This window comes from Dendrobates tinctorius, unplaced genomic scaffold (genome assembly GCF_039654945.1).
Source record: "Dendrobates tinctorius isolate UK_male_01 unplaced genomic scaffold, ASM3965494v1 ptg000028l, whole genome shotgun sequence".
NCBI lineage: Eukaryota > Metazoa > Chordata > Amphibia > Anura > Dendrobatidae > Dendrobates > Dendrobates tinctorius.
The window spans coordinates 90,876,448-90,899,007 of NW_027361696.1; the positions used below are offsets into that span (position 1 = coordinate 90,876,448).

The 22,560-nt window shown below is 42.9% G+C and overlaps 1 protein-coding gene across 1 annotated transcript in view; it reads left to right on the top strand.

Annotated features, from left to right (window-relative positions):
* Nucleotides 1-22,560, top strand: part of ODAD1 (outer dynein arm docking complex subunit 1) — a 263,115-nt gene that overhangs the window by 158,547 nt on the left and 82,008 nt on the right. Inside the window, exon 12 of the mRNA XM_073571160.1 lies at nucleotides 22,304-22,467. Coding sequence (XP_073427261.1) covers nucleotides 22,304-22,467 — 164 coding nt within the window. The remainder of the gene's footprint in view (nucleotides 1-22,303; nucleotides 22,468-22,560) is intronic.

The following is a 22,560-nucleotide window of genomic DNA, read 5'->3' on the forward strand; positions in this document are numbered from 1 at the left end:
GCTCCGGTCCCAGTGATCCTTTGCACAAATGACCGCGAGACTTCGTGCTCCTGCAAGACCGTGATGTCTCGTGGACTTTCTCGCAAAGGATTACTGGGACCGGAGCGTGGAGAGAGGAAGGCTGCGCGGTACGTCGGAAGGTGAGAATAACAATATTTTTTATTTTAATTCTATTTTTTACAGGGATGGCAAGCGATGCCGGGCGCTCGGCATCGCTGTGCTGATCGCTGGTGAAGCTGTCTGTGTGACAGCTCACCAGCGATCACTTTGCGACTTACCAGCGATCCTGACACCTTGATATCGGTGTCGGTATCGTTGGTAAGTCGCTATGTGTGACTCCAGCTTAACTGTATACACTCCAAGTGAGAACTCTGGCAACCAGTTTACAGTCCAATCAATGTTGGCTTTGCTAACAGCTTGTAAAGGAGACGCGGCTGATAAGCATAGCTCTAAAGATAATTAATTTCCACCTCCACAGATTACTTTGCCTGCCATACATTCATTTTCCCTTACTAATTCACTGCTGGAGTGATCTTTAAAAGGCCTTGATGCACTCTTGATAGGAATGTTCACATAAAGGTTTATTGGAACAAGGCTATATTGAAGTGGACAAAAAGATGCCAAGTACCCTCCAATATAAAAAAAACTCTGTAAGATCCTTCATAACACAGAAGACATACACATAGCCTGACAAAGGATATACATTATAGCTTTAAGTCCCAGAGTAAAAAGCCAAAATTTCATTGCTGAATATGAAGCAAATATTTGGATGATTATTTTTTCTACATATATTCCTATTTGCAATTATCATCTTAAATATCCTATTGAGCAAGACGTTCCGGTTACTAGCCAGACTAAAGATACACAGAACATCAATCACTGTAGAGGATCTGAAACGTCTATGCATTACATACAGTGCATTGAAAAAGTATGCACACCCAGTGAACTTTCTACATTTTTTCACATTACACCCACAAACTTAAATGAACTTTATTGGGATTTTATGTGATATACAAATTAGCAAGTATTTGTGACGTGTAAAGGAAATGATATACGATTTACTATTTATTTCAAAAATATAAATCTGAAAATTGTGACTTGCATTTAGTCCTCTGTAGTCTGATACCCCTACATAAAATCCTAAGTGACCAATTTCCTCTAGAAGTCAGAAAATCTGTAAATTGAGTTCACCTATGTGTAATTTATTTTCAGTATAACTACAGCTGTTCTGTGAAGGCCTCAGAGGTTTGTTTGAGAACATTAGGGATCAAATAGCGGGGTGGGTCGCAGCGGCAGATCTGAACACATATTCAGGTATTATATTCATTGCACCTTTGCTGGCATCTTGATTGGTTGGATTAACTGCGGATAGTTTTCATTGTCCTAAAGTCCAGGCACTATTGCTAGGAGTGATGCACTATAGGCATTGTTACCATTGTGGACTGTAGAGAATGATTGTTGTAACAGGTCAGTGGTTAGCAACATGGTTATTAGATGTATCAGTGAGCAGTCATTGTAAAGATTAAAATGTGTTCGTTACCTGCGACTTCTAGATTTTGAGGCATTTATGTACTTGGTTTTATGCATTGTGATATTATAAATAAAATTCTTATGTTTTCTATACATTCCTTGTGCCATTAATTTATTTTTTGGCATTTAGTTATTTGATCTATTACGGAGTGTGACCTATGGTGTTGTCTAGGTAAAAAGGACTAATATGTAGGCTAGGGATAAAGTTGTTGAGAAGAGTAAAGCGGGGTTCTTTGAAAAAAATAAAAAAATAACCCAATTCTGAACATTTCATGGAGCACAGTTCAATCCATCACCCAAAGATGGAAGATGGTGGCACAATTGCAAACCTAAAAACAACAGAAAGAGGAAAAAATCCTCCAATATTCAGGAAAACAGCCAAAACAGGCAGAGATGCTTACCTGTATAAACAGGCCTCAATACATCTGCACTAAACAGGGTGCGGCGGACCAAGTAAAATGGCAACTGCACAAGTGCAAGATACCAAATGAGACAGCCAGCCTGCAATCAGGGATTGGCCGTGTGGTACACCAGTGCAAAAAAATAATCCGTATGTGGCAATGTTCACACAGGGAATGCAGAGCATATGGTTCACAGCCTCTTAGTAACACCATATAGGGGGGCTGCCCAGTGCTAACTATAATGTATCCCGTGTGAACAGGGAGTTTATTGTGAGTGGAGAAGGGGACAAATACTAGGGGTATTTATGGCAAAAGTGCGGGAAAGTGGCCATTTTAGGATCAACCAATACATGTTTTTACTGACCTCATATCAGAAAATAGCATCCCCCAACTAGTGAAAATGCAAGAGCTGTTGACTGTCCACTGTAGCTGACACCTTGCTGTATCATCCTTGATTGGTTTTGGCACCAACCATGGCTTTTTAACCCCTTAGATGCTGCTGTCAGTAGTGACTACGGCATGTAAATGGTTAACATAGTGTGGGGGCTCCCTCTTTAGCCCTATTAGCACCCAGATATCATGATTGTGTGGTCCTGATGTTTGCCATGGCAATTCCCAGCCAAATGACGGCCTTAGGGTATGTGCACACGCTGCGGTTTCCGCAGCGTTTTTGGCCGCTGCGGACCCGCAGCAGTTTTAGCTGCGGTGTACAGTACCATTCAAATGAATGGTAAAAATAAAACCGCTGTGTAGACGTTGCGGAAAAATCTGCGCGGATTTGCTGCAGTTTTGAAACTGCAGAAAGAAGTGACATGTCAATTCTTTCTGCGGAATCCGCAGCGGGTTCCTATCTCCACCATTGTGGAGATGGTGAATCCGCAGGACCAAACCGCAGATAATCCGCGGGTCTTTTGACCTGCGGTTTATCTGCGGTTTTTGCAAAATCCGTGCGGATTAATCCGCAGCGGATTCCGCAGCATCTGCACACAGCCTTAGAGTCTGCACGCTATAATGGTCTGTTCAAAAGATAGCAACATTTAGGTGGTAAAAATAACATTTTTCATTCCTGTCATGCCACGTTGTATTAATTTCTGAAAAGCTCCCAAAGGGTTAATAAACTACCTGACAACAGTTTTGAATACGTTGTGGGGCGCTGTTTTTAAAATGGTATCGTTTTTGGGGTTTATATCGGTCTATGCAATTTTAAACCTTCTAACATCCTAATAAAATAAAAGGATATTTTAAAAATGGTGCTGATGCAAAGCAGATATGAGGTAAATGTTATTTAATTGCTATTTTATGTGGTATGACTGTCTGGATTAAAGGGTTAATCATTCAAAATTTTAAAAATGCAAATTTTTAGAATCTTTTTACAAGTTTCTGATATTTTTATAAATAAACACAGAAAATATCAACATAAATTTACCATTAACATATAGTACAATGTGTCATGAAAAACATTCTCCAAATCAATGAGATCTGTTGAAGCGTTCTAGAGTTTATCACATAAAGTGACACTGGTCCGAGTTTAAAAAATTGGCCTGGTCAGTAAGGGGTTAAGAGGAGAAGGATGGCTGCAGGTGCAGATTGCCAGCATGCAGGGAGGTGGGCAAGGGCAAGATCTGAGGGATTTGGAAGGCAGGTGAGAAAAACGAGGTGACTGGAGCGTTTGAAGTTTGAAGCAACCCCTTGCTCCAGAGATCCTGAGGACAGTGAGCGCAGGGACCGGAAGTGCAGCCTGCTTCTCCCAGAACTACAGCATCTCGGATCTTTGCAGCAGGCACACCTGGTGATGTTCCAGTCAGGGTGCCTGCCAGACAGAGCAATCAAGGAATTCATGAGGCAGTGATCTTTTACAGGTCGGTGGGCAGCATGCTGGAGGGGAGGCGCGGCCTGGCTCTACATGGTGGCAGGATACCGCTATTGTGACAGGCACTATTGTGGACTGCAGGGGACCTCCAAGAAGCAGGTGCCAGTTGAAGGCTGCTGAAGAAGGACCCATGGAAGAGACAGCAGCAACCAGGAGGAGCAGCGTGAGTGGAAGCAGGAGTCGGGCTTCAGGTCGGGACAAACCACTGTCGTCTGCAAGCATTTCAGTACCCCCTGCTGAGATGGTGGCTAAGGGCGCAACTGTCATGAACATCGAGCAATGTCAAATGGATTGGATTCCGGAGAGGAGCAATATTTGGGTTATGGACATCTGGATTCTTGATCTTCAGCTGTGGAGTAAAAAAGGCCTGTGTTACGAACGCGGATGCAGCGTGGCTTACAGCCAACACTCCCGTGTCATTGAGCTATATCGTCGACGGGGTATGCGTCCCAGGCGGTCGTGGAATGTGGACCCACTGGACCACAGGGGGGACCCGGACCTACCCGGACTAGGGAAGGTTAGCGACCGGGGTCTGTGGCAGCTGAGCTTGTGGACAAGATGGCCATAAGCAGGACTAAAAGACACCGCACAACTTCAGGTATGAAGAAAAAATAAAGTTTACTGAAATAAGGCAAAAACATAGAAACACCAGGTTCCGTAATATGCACATCATGAAGGAAACCCATGTCAGGTTGACAGGCGAAGCAGGAGGTCATCTTGGGTTGACGCGGTCCAGGGTTGTCTGGCACAGGCTTACCAGGGGGGACCGCACGTGTGGGTGGTCATGCAGCGGATCCACGCACGCATGTACGGCAACGGGCGTAGCACAGGCACAGCAGGAGAAAGTCAGACGCCGACCAGAGGTGAACTTCAGATGATGGCAGAGGTCATCACAGGTAAGACCCCAGGGAACCGGCAGGACAACAGAACAGGACTCGGATTGCGCAGGTCCAGGAGTGGTGGCACTACAGCACCGGGCATAGGCTGGTCAGATCAGGACTCGCAGGTGGGACCGTCACCAGGGAGCAGAGCTGGAAACTCCCGGAAACCATGGAGGAGGATTCCATCCAAGAAGGAGAATGGAACCGGCTTAAGAGCACAACTTGGACCGCCAGAACCACGTACTGGATATCTGGACGCAGGCTGGACATCAGAACTCAGAGAGACATCCGGACTCAGGTCGGCCATCAGGATCACGGAGCGGACATCAGGATCACGGAGCGGACATCAGGACATCAGAACACCAGGTCGGACATCAGGAAGACATCAGGATGCCAGCTGGACATCAGGAAGACATCAGGTGGACATCAGGAAGGGGTCGTCAGACACCGGACATCAGGCCGTGGACGACAGGCTCCGGATGAGAAACCACGGTCATCAGGCTCCGGACATCTGGAAGCGACCTAGAAAGGAACCCAAGTGGTCTGGTGCAAACCCTGCCGGGTTGGACAGGAGCCGGCAGGGAATTGCACTGAATCCCCAGCTGAGTACTGAGGAGCAGAAATTCAGCGGACACACTGGATGCCTACTTCCTAGATGAACCCAGGTTAGATCACGGAAAGTCAGGTAACAAAGAGTCTCAGTCACTGGGCACAGGGTTCAAGGCACGGAAGGACCTCAGGAACATCACACAGTGAGCATAGTTCAGACAGGGTCAGGTAAAGGAGCAGATCCAGGATCCACCACATAACATACACAGGGCCTGGATATGCAGCCTCCAGAAAGGGCAATCTGGGTATTACTGCCCCCAGAGTAGGCGGAGAAACAAGTCACAATTCAGACAGGCCTGGATATGCAGCCTCCAGGAAAGGCGATCTGGGTATTATGCCCCCAGAGCAGGCCAACATACAGTTCACAGAGGGATAAAGAGCAACAACACCCCCAGAACTGAACAGAATCAGAGCAGGAGCAGAACACAGACTCACATGGCAAGGTTCAGGACCTCAATGCGAAGCTCTGGCAACGCCCCAAAGGGGGTGGGACCTTTATATAGGAGCTGCCACACAGCCATAGGCTAGAGCAGCAATTGTAGCACACACCCTTTCCTGATAAAAGGAAGGGAGGTGTGGCCGCGCGTGCCCTAAGCAAGACAGAACATAATCAGCAGTGCAAAGTACGCCTGGCAGAAGCTGAAGCCTGAACACATGTGGTAAGACACGCAATGTGTAGCAGACCTATTAACCCACGGGTGGCTGCCAGGGACTGCACACACGGGTGGTCATGCAGCGCAGAGGAACCACGCACGCATGTACGGCTATGTGGCGGTGCCGGACACTGGGCAGCATCCACACAGATAACTGACAACAGCATTCCAGCACATTAGAGGGAAAAAGAGCGAAGGGTTAAAGCAGAGATGCAGAGTAAAGCCGTGAATCAAGGTCCAAAAACAGCGGCGTTACAGCCTGTACAGCCCGATGAGTATGTCATGTCTGTTGCCTCAGAGGTTTAGATCAGAGTGGTTTGTGAGAGGTCAGACGGTGGGTCCTAATGGTCTGAATGATGGGGGTCATGGTGGTTCGAAAGCACCAGGGCTCAAGGATCTTTTAGTACATATGACACAATTTCTATCACAACTGGATAGTGGATCAATGGCAGGGTCGGGGTGATCGCCTACAGAAGTTTGGTTACCATTGCAGTCGGTATTGGCAAATGCAGGCCTCAATGCAGCAAGGATGGTGAGGTTGTTGCTACGGGTGTGTAGGTCTCGGTTCAGACTGAGAAGGACAAGGTAGATGCAATTAAGCTTGATGACAGGGCTAAGAGTGAGGTTTATGGTAATTTAAGGGCCATTGGGTGTCCTCTTAAAGAAAAAAGTGAAAGAAAAGATTTGTCGTGATGATAATGTGGAGATTTTTTGAAAAATATAACTTGGAGAATGGTAAGAAAGATGATAGTAAAAAGGAGGAGGAAGAGAAGCGAAGGTGGCAGTTGATTCCACAGATGTTTGTCAATTGGTTGCAGGCGGTTGCAGTTTTAATCAGCGTGATTGGGGAAAAGGCACCTGAGAACTGCTCTCCTTTGTTTTCCTACAAGGATTCTATTAGGGAAGCACATCAAACTTATGGTGGGCAGGCTTGGTTGAGGTATGACAAGCAATTCCTGCAGAGAAAAGCAGTACAGCCGAGCATTCAGTGTGATCAGATGAACATAGTGATATGGTTGAAGATAATGGTTCTTTGAGGTATGGGAGGTCCTTTCTTGGGGGGGGGGAAGTAACGGACCCAATAATCATTCTCAGTGGGAGTTAATCAGTGAGTACAGGGGTCCAAAGAGAAATCAGAAGCGTGCTGACAGCTTAATGATGGTCAGTGCAAGTATGGCACTAGTTGCACGTTTAGCACGCGTGTTCCCACTGTAATGGAACTTCACACGAGACCGCTAAATGTTTTAAGAAAGGAATAGGAAAAGGACATGCCGGTACTAGTCAAGGGGGTGACTCCACTGAACTATCTCGTGATGACCACTTTCTAAATAGGTTCCCTGATAAGGTGAAGGCGGAGGTTATTTTTAAGGATTTTTCTGTGGGTTTTTGGATTCCGGCCCAGGGTCATTAGGTCTCCTTTTCATTATGAACCTCCAGTCAATTTTGGAATGTCCAATGGTGTCTGTAGAAAACCTAAGGAAGGAAGTAACATTAGGGGTGCAACACTGGCCAGTTTTGTTCTATACTACTTAATGATGTGATTATTTTCCCATTGGATGTGGTGCCTAAAAAAGAACCAAACAAATTTGGGCTGATTTATCATCTGTCTTAGTCAAAGGGGCTCTCCGTTAATGATGCATTGACCCTGACTTATGCTTGATGGTGTACAGTATACGTCATTTGATATGGTCTTCCAGTGAGTGCGTTGTTGCGGGCAGGGGTCAATGTTAGCAAAAACGGACATTAAGTCAATGATTAGGTTGCGTCCGGTGCACCCAGAGAATATACGGTTGTTAGGTTATTATTGTGATAGGGAGTATTATTTGGACAGATGCTTAACCATGGGTTGTGCAATTTCTTGTTCATTATTTGAAATGTTTAGTATTTTTTTGGAATGGATAGTGAAAAATATTTCCGCTTTAGAGTCCATGACTCATTATCTATATGGACCCCCAGAGTCAGTGGTTTGCCAGAATTTATTGTTGATTCAGGGTCCCGTTAGCAAAGCAAAAGACAGATGGCCTTTGTACTGTGTTAAGTTTGCATAAAGTGACGTTGAAGGAGTTGAAGTCCCTGGTAGGGAGATTCAATTCTGCATTTAGGATTGTGCCTATGGGCAGAATGTTTTTTCCAAAGCAACCGAAGGTTATATCTGATTGAAATGGGATCATTAAATTATAACGGGAGGTCATGAATTCAAAATGAGATAGTAGTAGACCGTTTTGATTGTGAGATTTATACAGATATGGCAGATGCCACTGATTTTGGAACCTATTGTAAGGGTCAATGGAGTGCGGACAAATGGCTGGAGATTTGGAAGGTGCATGGTTTTCTTAGGAACCTCGCTTTGCTTAAATTGTGTCCAAAAGTCGTATTGTGTCCAATAGTCGCAGTTTCGATATTGGGGAGGTTTTTCGGAACCAGAACATTAGATTTCATTGCAATAATATGAGTGTGGTTTAGATTGAAATGTTGCTGTTTAAGTTGGTTTTATCATTAGCGTTTTTCCGGGCATTGAGAGTTAGGTAGCTGAACGCTTCCAGTAAAGGTAGAGAGGGCAGTTTGTTTGCAATGGGTGTTAGCTGATGGGCTGGTAGATTTGATTTTTGGATTAAGAGATCGAAAACTGAGAGGTTAGGAAGAGGGAAATGTGTGGTGTTAGCAAGGGTCGATGGGGCATTGATGTGCCCTCGGAAGTGTCTGGTGGAATATTGGCAGGTTTTGCCTGGCATGGTAAGCCCATTGCTCTGTCATGCGATTGGTTTATTTTTATCTAGTTTCCAGTTTTCAGTGGTTTTCAGAAAGGGATTGAGGGAATTGGCGCTGCAACTGAAGCAACTAACAGATGCTTTGGTCCTCTGCAAACCAGACATATTGAGAGATGGAGTTCTAACCGTTACATGTTTTATATAAGGTGCTGATTTGGGCAATGTTAAGTAAATGTGTTCTTATTTGGGTAATTGCTTAATTTTGTTTTAGTGGTTATTCTTTGCAGGCGGTGTTCCATTTTATCAAGGATTTTTGGTCATTTGTTTGTGCATTAAGATCTATTATCTAACCCCTTCACACATAGTAACATAGTAATTAAGGTTGAAGGGAGACTTTAAGTCCATCTAGTTCAGCCCATATCCTATCCTAACTTGCCCTAACATGTTGATCCAGAGGAAGGCAAAAAAAAACCCATGTGGCAACAGTAAGCTTCACATTGGGGAAAAAAATTCCTTCTCGACTCCACATACGGCAATCAGACTAGCTCCCTGGATCAACGCAATATTAAGGAGACTAGTGTATACACCCTGTAATATTATACTTTTCAAGAAAGGCATCCAGTCCCTTCTTAAATTTTAGTAGTGAATCACTCATTACAACATCACATGGCAGAGAGTTCCATAGTCTCACTGCTCTTACAGTAAAGAATCCGCGTCTGTGAGTATGCTTAAACCTTCTTTCCTCCAGACGTAGAGGATGCCCCCTTGTCCCCGTCACAGGTCTAAGAGTAAAAAGATCATTAGAAAGGTCTTTGTATTGTCCCCACATATATTTATACATTGTAATAAGATCACCCCTAAGCCTTCGATTCTCCAAACTAAATAACCCCAAGTGTAATAACCTGTCTTGGTATTGCAGACCCCCTAGTTCCCTAATAACCTTGGTCGCTCTTCTCTGCACCCGCTCCAGTTCAGCTATGTCTTTCTTATACACCGGAGACCAGAACTGTACACAGTATTCTAAGTGTGGTCGCACTAGTGACTTATATAGAGGTAAAATTATGTTCTCCTCATGAGCATCTATGCCTCTTTTAATGCATCCCATTATTTTATTTGCCTTTGCAGCAGCTGCTTGACTCTGGCCACTAAATGTGAGTTTGTCGTCCACCCATACACCCAGGTCTTTTTCAGTGACTGTTTTGCCCAGTGTTTTACAATTAAGCACATAATTATACAACTTGTTCGTTTTACCCAAGTGCATGACCTTACATTTATCCCCATTAAAGCTCATTTGCCATTTATCAGCCCAAGCTTCTAGTTTACATAAATCCTCCTGTAATATAAAATTGTCCTCCTCTGTATTAATTACCCTGCAGAGTTTAGTGTCATCTGCAAATATTGAAATTCTACTCTCTATGCCCCCTACAAGGTCATTAATAAATATGTTAAAAAGAAGCGGGCCCAAAACTGACCCCTGTGGTACCCCACTGCTAACCGTGACCCAGTCCGAGTGTGCTCCATTAATAACCACCCTTTGTTTCCTATCCCTGAGCCAGCTCTTAACCCACCTACACATATTTTCCCCTATCCCCATTGTTCTCATTTTATGTATCAACCTTTTGTGTGGCACCGTATCAAAAGCTTTTGAAAAGTCCATGTACACCACGTCCACTGCATTCCCTTGGTCCAGTCCGGAACTTACCTCTTCATAAAAGCTTATCAGATTAGTCTGACAGGAACGGTCTCTTGTAAACCCATGTTGATATTGGGTCATAAGGTTATTCTTCTCCAGATACTCCAGTATAGTATCTCTTAGAAAACCCTCCAGGATTTTACCCACAGTTGAGGTTAAACGTACAGGCCTATAATTTCCAAGTTCAGTTTTTGTCCCCTTTTTGAATATTGGCACCACATTTGCTATACGCCAGTCCTGTGGCACAGACCCTGTTATTATGGAATCTTTAAAGATTTTAAAATAGTGGTCTATCAATGACTGTGATAATTCCTGCAGTACTCGGGGGTGTATCCCATCCGGGCCCGGGGATTTGTCAATTTTAGTGATTTGTAGACGCCGCCGTACTTCCTGCTGGGTTAAGCAGGTGACATTTAATGGAGAATTTTTATCCCTGATCATGTTATCCATCATGGGATTTTCTTCTGTAAATACTGTTGAAAAAAAGTCATTTAGCATATTGGCTTTTTCCTCATCCTCATCCACCATTTCACCCAGACTATTTTTAAGGGGACCAACACTATCATTTTTTAGCTTCTTACTATTTATGTAGTTAAAGAATATTTTGGGATTATTTTTACTTTCTCTGGCAATGAGTCTCTCTGTCTCAATCTTTGCTGTCTTGATTTGCTTTTTACAGAATTTATTTAATCTTCTGTATTTATTTAATGCCTCATCACTACCTACTTGCTTTAATTCTCTAAATGCTTTATTTTTATCTCTTATTGCGCCCCTTACAGCTCTATTTAGCCATAGTGGTTTCCTCCTATTTCTCGCATGTTTATTCCCATACGGTATATATTGTGCACAGGTCCTATTCAGGATGCTAATAAACGTCTCCCATTTTCTTTGTGTATTTTTATGTCTCAGGATATCGTCCCAGTTAATTGCACCAAGATCATCTCTCATCCGTTGGAAATTTGCCTTCCTGAAGTTTAGTGTCCTTGTAACCCCTCTACTACACATCTTATTAAAGGATACATGAAAACTTATTAATTTGTGATCACTATTACCCAAGTGACCCCCAACCCTTACATTTGATATGCGGTCTGGCCTGTTGGATAATATTAGGTCTAGCAGTGCCCCCCCTCTTGTTGGGTCCTGAACCAGTTGTGAAAGGTAATGTTCTCTCATAGTAGTCAAAAACCTATTACCTTTGCTGGAACGGCAGGTTTCGGTTCCCCAATGTATTTCAGGGTAGTTGAAGTCCCCCATAATAATGACTTCTCCTTGAGTCGCTGCTTCATCTATTTGCTTTATGAGGATATTCTCTGTAGCTTCCATTATTTTTGGAGATTTATAACAAACCCCTATCAGTAATTTATTATTTTTCCCCCCTCCCCTTATCTCTACCCACAGGGACTCTACATTTTCATTAGATTCATATATATTATCACGAAGGATGGGTTTTAAGGATGATTTTACATATAAACATACGCCTCCCCCTCGCTTATTTGTACGGTCATTTCTGAACAGACTATAGCCCTGTAAATTAACTGCCCAGTCATGGCTCTCATCCAGCCATGTCTCAGATATCCCCACCATGTCATAATTATGTTCCAACAACATTAACTCCAATTCCTCCATTTTGTTGGCGAGACTTCTGGCATTAGTATACATGCACTTTATGTATCTCTCTGTACCTCTATTCTTTCTTAAATTATTAACTGTTCTAACCCCACCCCCCATGCCACCCCCACCCCCAATGTCATTATTTGTGCCCAGATCTCTATCTGCACTGTCTTCCCCTCCTATAAAAGGAATACCCTCCCCCCCGTCCCTAGTTTAAACACTCCTCCAACCTTCTAGCCATTTTCTCCCCCAGCACAGCTGCACCCTCCCCATTGAGGTGCAGCCCGTCCCTAGCGTAGAACCTGTAGCCAACTGAGAAGTCGGCCCAGTTCTGCAGGAACCCAAACCCCTCCTTCCTACACCAATTCCTGAGCCACTTATTAACCTCCCTAATCTCCCGTTGCCTCTCTGGCGTGGCACGTGGTACAGGAAGTATTTCCGAAAATACCACCTTGGAGGTCCTTGCTTTAAGCTTACAGCCTAATTCCCTGAAATCATCTTTAAGGACCTTCCACCTACCTCTAACTTTGTCATTTGTGCCAATGTGCACCATGACCGCTGGATCCTCACCAGCCCCTCCCAGTAATCTGTCAACCCGATCAGCGATGTGTCGGACTCGAGCGCCAGGTAGGCAGCACACCGTTCGACGATCCCTGTCTTTGTGACAGATTGCCCTATCTGTTCCCCTAATAATTGAGTCTCCCACTACCAGAACCTGTCTGGCCTGCACTGCTCTCCTATTTCCCCCCTTACTGGAGAAGACACTCCTCCGGCTTTCAGAGGACATGCCTTGCTGCAGCAGTGCTACTCTTGCACTAACACTCCCCTCATCTGCCAACTTTGCAAACTTATTGGGGTGTGCCAGATCAGGACTAGCCTCCCTGGTGCTCTTCCCTCTACCCCGCCTTCTAACTGTCACCCAGCTAGCTGCTTCATTGTCCTGCAGCTCCAACCTAGCATCCCCCCCTCTTCTATCCCATTGAGCGTCTGCTCAGTGAGCAGAAGACTCCTTTCCATATTGTCTATGGATCTCAGTGTTGCCAGCTGCACATTTAGATCCAGTATCTGGGCTTCCAAATGCACAACGTGCTCACATCTTGCACAGCAGTATGCACCCTCGACCGGCTGTTCAAGGACTGCATACATGCGGCAAGACGTGCACTGGATGGCATTGGCAATAGTGGAGCACATCCTAATGGGGATTGCACCAGACAATAAGATAAGCAAAAATAAATAAATAAATAAAAAAAAAAAAAAAGTATTACTATAACAGCAATTCAGTAAGACCTCCCTTGGAAACTCTCTGAATCTAAAGTCACTGAATTTCAAGTCACACACTTACCACAGTTCGCACTTACACTCAGGTCACACTCAGCTCGTTCACACTCGCTCAGGAAGAAGATTTAACAGAGTTTTTTTTTGTTTTGTTTTGTTTTTTTTCCCCTTTCAACAGCACACCACCTTGCTGCTCAATGCACTTCCAAAAGGAGTTGAGCCCCAACCAGCTGCCCCTTATAAACCCTTAATTACTGTATGAACTCCCACCCTTAATTAACCCCTTGTGAATATAGTTACACCTCTAGATTTAAATGCAATATAGTTTACCCTTAAAAACACAGATAGTAAAAGAAGAGATTAACCCTGAAGAGAGAAAATATAGGTTAAACAAGCCCCCAAAGCCCCCCAAAAATTGAACAGGTAGAAAGCACTCAGCAACCTACAATTCAGCAACTCACACAGGTATTTGTTATAGGTTTTCCAAATACCTCTTCACTGAATTTCAAGTCACACACTTACCACAGTTCGCACTTACGCTCAGGTCACACTCAGCTCGTTCACACTCGCTCAGGAAGAAGATTTAAAAGAGTTTTTTTTTTTTTTTCCCTCTTTCAACAGCACGCCACCTTGCTGCTCAATGCACTTCCAAAAGGAGTTGAGCCCCAACCAGCTGCCCCTTATAAACCCTTAATTACTGTATGAACTCCCACCCTTAATTAACCCCTTGTGAATATAGTTACACCTCTAGATTTAAATGCAATATAGTTTACCCTTAAAAACACAGATAGTAAAAGAAGAGATTAACCCTGAAGAGAGAAAATATAGGTTAAACAAGCCCCCAAAGCCCCCCCAAAAATTGAACAGGTAGAAAGCACTCAGCAACCTACAATTCAGCAACTCACACAGGTATTTGTTATAGGTTTTCCAAATACCTCTTCACTGAATTTCAAGTCACACACTTACCACAGTTCGCACTTACGCTCAGGTCACACTCAGCTCGTTCACACTCGCTCAGGAAGAAGATTTAAAAGAGTTTTTTTTTTTTTTTTTTTTTTCCCCTTTCAACAGCACACCACCTTGCTGCTCAATGCACTTCCAAAAGGAAGTGTCCCTTCCTTTGATTTGGGTCCGGCGCAGAGCTTACATCTTTCCCCGCACATGTCAGCTGTTATAATCATCACACTTGCTCGCTGATACTCGGTTTTCACATGAGTACCACAGTGCTCGTAAGTACTCGTAACTCAGAAAGTAATGGGCGGTGCTCTATATCAAACTCGAATCTTGAATCGCTGCTCTGCATTTTTGGCACCTGTTACAGAGCTACTAAGCATGTGGGGATTGTGTGCCCATCACTGTACTGCCGTAGACATCTTGGTTGTGGCACGACTGTGATTAACTGGCCGTGTGACATCATCAGAGGTATATTAAGAAACAGGAGCCTCCCGGCTCAGCGCACTGATGCCATTGCACTGAACTGATGTGACAGTTCGTATTGGAGGAATAGAGTGCTTATTTAGGCATGTGTGCACAGTATAACAAATCAGAGGCCTGTAGTGTTGATACTGGTGCTGAAGCAGGGCTAATTGTTTCACAAACAATCTGCATTTAGCCTAGGGAGGGAGAGAATGTTGCAGGAGCAGGGAGAGTGACAGAATCCAGTCTGTAGACAGGGATTAGGTATGTGCAGTACATTGGTAAATATATAGCTGTAGTTTTTGTGGAGGGGGGATTGAAAAAATTTAATATAATTTGATCCATTGAGTATTACGTTATTCATGTTACCTTTTTGTGTTTTATAACACTCTAAAAAATTGTTAAAACATTTTGCTGGGTTAAATGTCTTACCCATACACTGTTCTGGATTTTTTATATATATACACAGTATAACACTCCAAAAAAGCTTTTAAAAATTTTGCAGGCTTAAATTTGTCACCCTTACAGTATTACATGACGTGGGGTTCATTTCTCATGATCTATAAAACTGAAAAGAAGCTTTAAATTTTGCAGGCTTCAATTTCTCAGCATACAGTTTCACATGTTCTGTGGTACATTTCTGTGATATCTAACATTCCAAAAAAGCATTAAATAAATTAACTGGATTACATTTCTCATCCATACTCTATTCCATGGGATACACATCTGTGATATTAACTAACATAACAAAAAAGCGTAAAAAAAATTGTCTAGATTACAGTTAAATACACTATTTCTTGGTATGGGGGACGTTTCCCGTGATCTATAAAACTGAAAAAAGTGTTCAAAAATGTTGCAGTCTTACATTTATCAACCATACAGTATTACATTGTCTGAAGTACACTTCCGTGATATATAGCACTCCAAAAAAGCATTTAAAATTTTTGCAGGGTTAAATTTCTCACCCATAAAATATGTGCTTTGTGTTACATTTCTGTGGTGCATAACACTCCAAAAATGCACTGAAACATTTTTCTGGAATTAATTTGCTTGTCATCTATACACTTTTGTGCTCTGTTACATTACGGTGGTATTAAACTCCCATAAAGTGCTTTTACTACCAATTTTTTTCTTTTATTAAAAATAAACTTGGTTTCAAGAGACCTTCAAGATGTGTAAGGCATGCTAAAAAGCTTTTAAAAATGTTATAGGCTTCTCTTTCTCAGACATACAGTGTTACATGGTCTGTGAACCTTTCTGTGATCTCTAAAACTGATAAAAAGCTTTTAAAAAAAATGTTAGGCTTCCATTTCTCAACCATAGAGTGTTATCTACTATGTGCACATTTCTGTGATCTCTAAAACTGAGAAAAAGCACTGAATATTTTTTTTGGGATTGAATTTGATTGTTAACTATACACTTTGCGTGGTTTCTGTTACATCATGATGGATTAAACTCACAAAAACTGCTTTTTTCTTTTCTAAAAAATAAACTTGGCTTCAACAGACCTAGTAATTACAAAATGGGTAAGACCTGTGGTAAGGGTCTTGGAAGTGAAAGTGCTGATGATGGTATGTAATAATCTGCAGGTACTGATGATGTGACCATGAAACCAAGACAGATCAAGAGTTAAAGGGTTTATTTAACCCCTTCACCCCCAAGGGTGGTTTGCACGTTCATGACAGGGCCAATTTTTACAATTCTGACCACTGTACCTTTATGAGGTCATAACTCTGGAACGCTTCTATGGATCCCGGTGATTCTGACATTGTTTTCTCGTGACATATTGTACTTCATGTTAGTGGTAAAATTTCATTCAAATAACTTGCGTTTATTTGTGAAAAAAACGGAAATTTGGCAAAAATTTTGAAAATTTCGCAATTTTCCAACTTTGAATTTTTATGCCCTTAAATCACAGAGATACGGCACACAAAAACTTGATAACTAACATTTCCCACATGTTTACTTTACATCAGCACAATTTTGGAACCAAAATTTTTTTTTGTTAGGAAGTTATAAGGGTTAAAAGTTGACCAGCGATTTCTCATTTTTACAACACCATTTTATTTTTAGGACCACATCACATTTGAAGCCACTTTGAGGGGTCTATATGATAGAAAATACCCAAAAGTGACACCATTCTAAAAACTGCACCCCTTAAGGTGCTCAAAATCACATTCAAGAAGTTTATTAACCCTTTAGGTGCGTCACAGGAATTTTTTTGAATATTTAAAAAAAAATGAACATCTAACTTTTTTTCACAAAAAAAATACTTCAGGTTCAATTTTTTTTATTTTACCAAGGGTAACAGGAGAAATTGGACTGCAAAAGTTATTGTGCAATTTGTCCTGAGTATGCTGATACCTGATTTGTGGGGGGGAACGACTGTTTCGGCGCATGGCAGAGCTCAGAATGGAAGGAGCGCCGTTTGACTTTTTCAATGCAAAATTGGCTGGAATTCATATCGGACGCCATGTCATGTTTGGAGAGTCCCTGATGTACCTAAACAGTGGAAACCCCCTACAAGTGACCCCATTTTGGAAACTAGACCCCCCAAGGAACTTATCTAGATATGTGGTGAGAACTTTGAACCCACAAGGGCTTTACAGAAGTTTATAACGTACAGCGGTACAATTAAAAAATCATATTTTTTCCACAAAAATGATCTTTTCACTCCAATTTTTATTTTCCCAAGGGTAACAGGACCCTAAAAGTTATTGTGCAATTTGTCCTGAGTATGCTGATACCCCACATGTGGGGGTAAACCACTATTTGGGCGCATGGCAGAGCTCGGAAGGGAAGCAGCGCCATTTGACGTTTTTGGCTGGAATTGAGATCGGACATCATGTCGCGATTGGAAAACCCCTGATGTACCAAAACAGTGGAAACCCCCCACAAATGACACCATTTTGGAAACTAGACCCCCTAAGGAACTTATCTAGATGTGTGATGAGAACTTTGAACCCCCAAGGGCTTCACAGAAGTTTATAACATAAAGCCGTACAATTAAAAAATCATATTTTTTCCACAAAAATGATATTTTCACCCTCAATTCTTATTTTTCCAAGGGTAACAGCACCCTAAAAGTTATTGTGCAATTTGTCCTGAGTACACTGATACCCCACATGTGGGGGTAAACCACTATTTGGGCGCATGGCAGAGCTCGGAAGGGAAGCAGCGCCATTTGACGTTTTTGGCTGGAATTGAGATCGGACACCATGTCGCGATTGGAAAACCCCTGATGTACCTAAACAGTGGAAACCCCACACAAATGACACCATTTTGGAAACTAGACCCCCTAAGGAACTTATCTAGATGTGAGGTGAGCACTTTGAACCCCCAAGGGCTTCACAGAAGTTTATAATGCCAGGGCATGAAAATAAAAAAATCGTATTTTTTCCACAAACATGATCAATTAGTCCCCAATTTTTTTATTTTCCCAAGGGTAACAGGAGAAATTGAACCCCAAAAGTTGTTGTCCAATTTGTCCTGAGTACGCTGACACCCCATTTGTGGGAGAAAACTACTGTATGGACACACGTCAGGGCTCGGAAGGGAAGTAGTGATGTTTTGGAATGCAGACTTTGATGGAATGGTCTGCGGGTGTCATGTTGCCTTTGGAGAGCCCCTAATGTACCTAAACAGTGGAAACACCCACAAATGACCCCATTTTGGAAACGAGAACCCCTAAGGAACTTGTCTAGATGTGTGGTGAGCACTTTGAACCCCCAAGGGCTTCACAGAAGTTTATAATGCCCGGGCATGAAAATAAAAAAATTGTATTTTTTCCACAAACATGATCAATTAGTCCCCAATTTTTTCATTTTCCCAAGGGTAACAGGAGAAATTGGACCACAAAAGTTGTTGTCCAATTTGTCCGGAGTATGCTGACACCCCATATGTGGGAGAAAACTACTGTATGGACACACGTCGGGGCTCGGAAGGGAAGCAGTGCCATTTTGGAATGCAGACTTTGATGGAATGGTCTGCGGGTGTCATGTGCGTTTGGAGAGCCCCTGATGTACCTAAACTATTGAAACTCCCAACAGGTGACCCCATTTTGGACACTAGACCCCCCCACGGAACTTATCTAGATGTGTGGTGAGCACTTTGAACCCCCAAGTGCTTCACAGAAGTTTATAACGCTCGGACGTGAAAATAAAAAAATCATTTTTTTTACACAAAAATGATATTTTTGCCCCCAATTTTTTATTTTCCTAAGGGTAACAGGAGAAATTGGACCCCAAAAATTGTTTTGCAATTTGTCCTGAGTAGGCTGATACCCTACATGTGGGGGTAAAACACTGTTTGGGTGCATGGCAGAGCTTGGAAGGGAAGGAGCACCATATGACTTTTTCAACTCAGAATTGGCTGGAATTGAGATCAGACGCAATGTTGCATTTGGAGAGCCCCTGATGTGCCCAAACAGTGGAAACCCCCAATTCTAACTCCAACCCGAACCCCAACACACCCCTAACCCTAATCTCAGCCCTAACCCAAGCCCTAACCCTAACCCTATCCCTAGCCCTAGCCCTAACCCTAACCCTAACCCTAGCCCTAACCCTAGCCCTAATGGAAAAATAGAAATAAATACATTTTTTTAATTTTATTATTTTTCCCTAACTAAGGGGGTGATAACGGGGGGTTTGATTTACTATTTATGGTGGTTTTTATTTTTGGCAGCTGTCGCACGCTAAAAGACGCTTTTTATTGTAAAAATAGTTTTTGCATCACCACATATTGAGAGCTATAATTTTTCCGTATTTTAACCCACCGAGTCATGTGAGGTCTTATTTTTTGCAGGACGAGTTGACGTTTTTATTGGTACCATTTTCGGGCACGTGACATTTTTTGATCACTTTTTATTCCGATTTTTGTGACGCAGAATGAACAAAAACCAGCGTTTCATGAATTTCTTTTGGGGGAGTGCGTTTACACCGTTCCGCGTGCGGTAAAATTGATAAAGCAGTTTTATTCTTCGGGTCAGTACGGTTACAGCGATACCTCATTTAGGTCGTTTTTTTATGTTTTGTCGGTTTTATGCAATGAAAACTATTTTATATAAAAAATAATTATTTTTTCACTGATGATGCTGTGTGGTGGCTCGTTTTTTGCGGGACAAGATGTCGTTTTCAGCGGTACCATGGATATTTATATGCGTCTTTTTGATCGCGCGTTATTACACTTTTTGTTTGGCGGTATGATAATAAATCATTATTTTTTGCTTCGTTTTTTATTTTTATTTTTTAAGGGGTTCGCTAAAGGGGTTAACTATTGGGACAGTTTTATAGGGCGGGTCATTACGGACGCGGCAATACCTAATATGTGTACTTTTATTGTTTTGGGTTTTTTTTATTTTCAAAAAATGAATTTATTGGGGAATTTTTTTTTTTTTTTTTACTAATTTATTTGGCGATTTTTTTAAAATTATTTTTACACTTTTTTTAAATTTTTTTTTTACTTTATTACATAGTCCCAGGTGGGATATCACTGTCCTGTGACAGATCGCTGATCTGTCACATCACAGATCACTGTGACAGATCAGCAATCTGTCACAGGCAGTGCACAAGGCTTCCTCATGCCTGCGCTTTGCAGGCACTGAGGAAGCCAGCTTCCTCCAGGCCCCCGAAGGCCCCCGTCGCCATCTTGGATCCGGGGGCCTGGAGGAAAGGAGTCCCCCGCAGCAGCGCTGCACATTGCGCTGCCGTGGGGGGCTCAGGGAAGCACGGAGGGAGCCCCCTCCCTGCCGATGCTTCCCTTTAACTCCCGGTACACCGCGATCATGTTTGATCGCGGTGTGCAAGGGGCTAACGTGTCGGGGGGTGGTCTGTGACCACCCCTGACACATAGTGCCAGGTGTCAGCTGTGATAATCAGCTGACACCCGGCCGCAATCAGCGGCGCTCACCACGTGGACGCCGCTGATCGCTCTAGACGTACTATCCAGTCCATGGACATAGGGGCCCGGGTCCCATGGACGGGATAGTATGTCTGATGTCAGGAAGGGGTTAAAGAGTATAGACTCTCCATGCAGGGAGAAGCAGTGGGGGTTAAAAGTGATAGGGTAAATGGTAAAACGGTACACAAAAGGCAAGGTAAAGCTATCAAAAAGTTAAGCAGAGTAGAAATGGTTAAACAGGAATTCTTGTAGCTTATCAGTCCGGTGAAGTCATGATTGCAGGGTCTCTTTCTCCAACGTTGGCACCGTCAACAGCGGCACTTGAAGTCTCTGTAGTCTCTCATCTCTTTGATACCGGGAACTCCAGGGTTAAAGCAGGAAGCAGGGAGACGCTGTGAACCTGAGTCTCCCCTGTTCTTAGTCTCTGTATGTAAAGCTAACACTCTATCCGCAGGAACGATGCTGCGCACACTGAAAAGTCTCTCTGCCACACTCAGGGACTCTGGCCTGTCACCGTCAGGGGGAAAGCCTCCTCTTGTCACAGGGGCTACCGAGTCCATGTATTCACATACAGCGCTTTCTATATCTCGTCCTTCAGCCCCCGTCCTCTGACGGGGAGTTCTCTCTCTCCTGGAGCGCAGTGCTGCAGCCTGCTTCTTACATGATGCACACTGCTCTGCCTCTGGCGCACTCTGCTTTCGCACCCCCAGCCTGCACAGATTACTTCTCATTGTACCTGCTGATGGACTCCTCCTCATTGTAGCTGCTGATGGACTCCATCTCATTGAAGCTGCTAATAGACTCCATCTCAATATAGCAAATGATGGACTCTATCTCATTGTAGTTGCTGATGGACTCCATCTCATTGTAGCTGATGATGGACTCCACCTCATTGTAGCTACTGATGAACTCCATCTCATTGTAGCTGCTGATGGGATTCATCTCAATGTAGCTGTTGATGGACTCCATCTCAATGTAGCTGCTGATGGACTCCATCTCAATGTAGCTGCTGATGGACTCCATCTCAAAGTAGCTGATGATGGACCCTAACTCATTGTAGCTGATAGACAAAATATAATTCCAGCTGCTGATGGACACTATTTCATTTACACTTGCTGATGGACACCATCTCATGGAAGCTTATGATGAAGCCATGAACCTCAATTTGTAAATATGCCCTAGATGAATAGCAATGGAAGGACAAAAACTGCATTCTTAGATTTTACTTACAGGGCTTATGTACCCATCACAAATAAACCTACAGTAAATTCTTATGTCTTAAGATTCATACATTTTTTCATTGACACAAAATCAAATATGTGCCATTGAATATGGTATTATTGCCCCGAAGAATCATTGGTTCTTGCAGATAATGTCTCATATAATATGGAGTCACAAGAAGCACAGAAGCACTTTATAGGCGCTCTGTACAGTAGTATGGAACCATAAAGGGCTCTGTGTGCTGCTATGAAGCCCCAGTAAGCTCTGCCTTTTCCATTATATCAAGAATAAAGTGAAGTTTGTAGTGTGCAGTTACTTTTAAAGTACAATATACTTACTATGTATCATTCATGCACTTTTGATTCCAAGTTTAAACCAAGTTTACTGTAACATCACAATCCATAGTGGCATCAATCTTTTCCATATTACCCTCCGTGTTTTTTTTTATCATACCACTCCTATGCCTGTATGCATTTACAGGTAAATAATGAAGCTGGACTTCTACCTTCTGCTAAAGTAATGGTTCTTATTTCTTAGGAATTGATTCCTTGTTCAAGAAGATAAATTGTGACCGCTCTGTCCTGGACGAAATGTTGGGCTCTTCATCTAGCATTCGTGAAGCAAACATAATGCAGTACCTTGGCCTCATTGAGCAGAAAACTAACGAGCTTCTGGCTGCCCAGTCCTTCCTTGACTCTAAGGTAGATAGAATCCCCTCATCATTACATGTAGGAACATCACTAAGAACAATGCATGGTTAGAATGGGTAATCCGCTATCAAGGACAAAGCATGT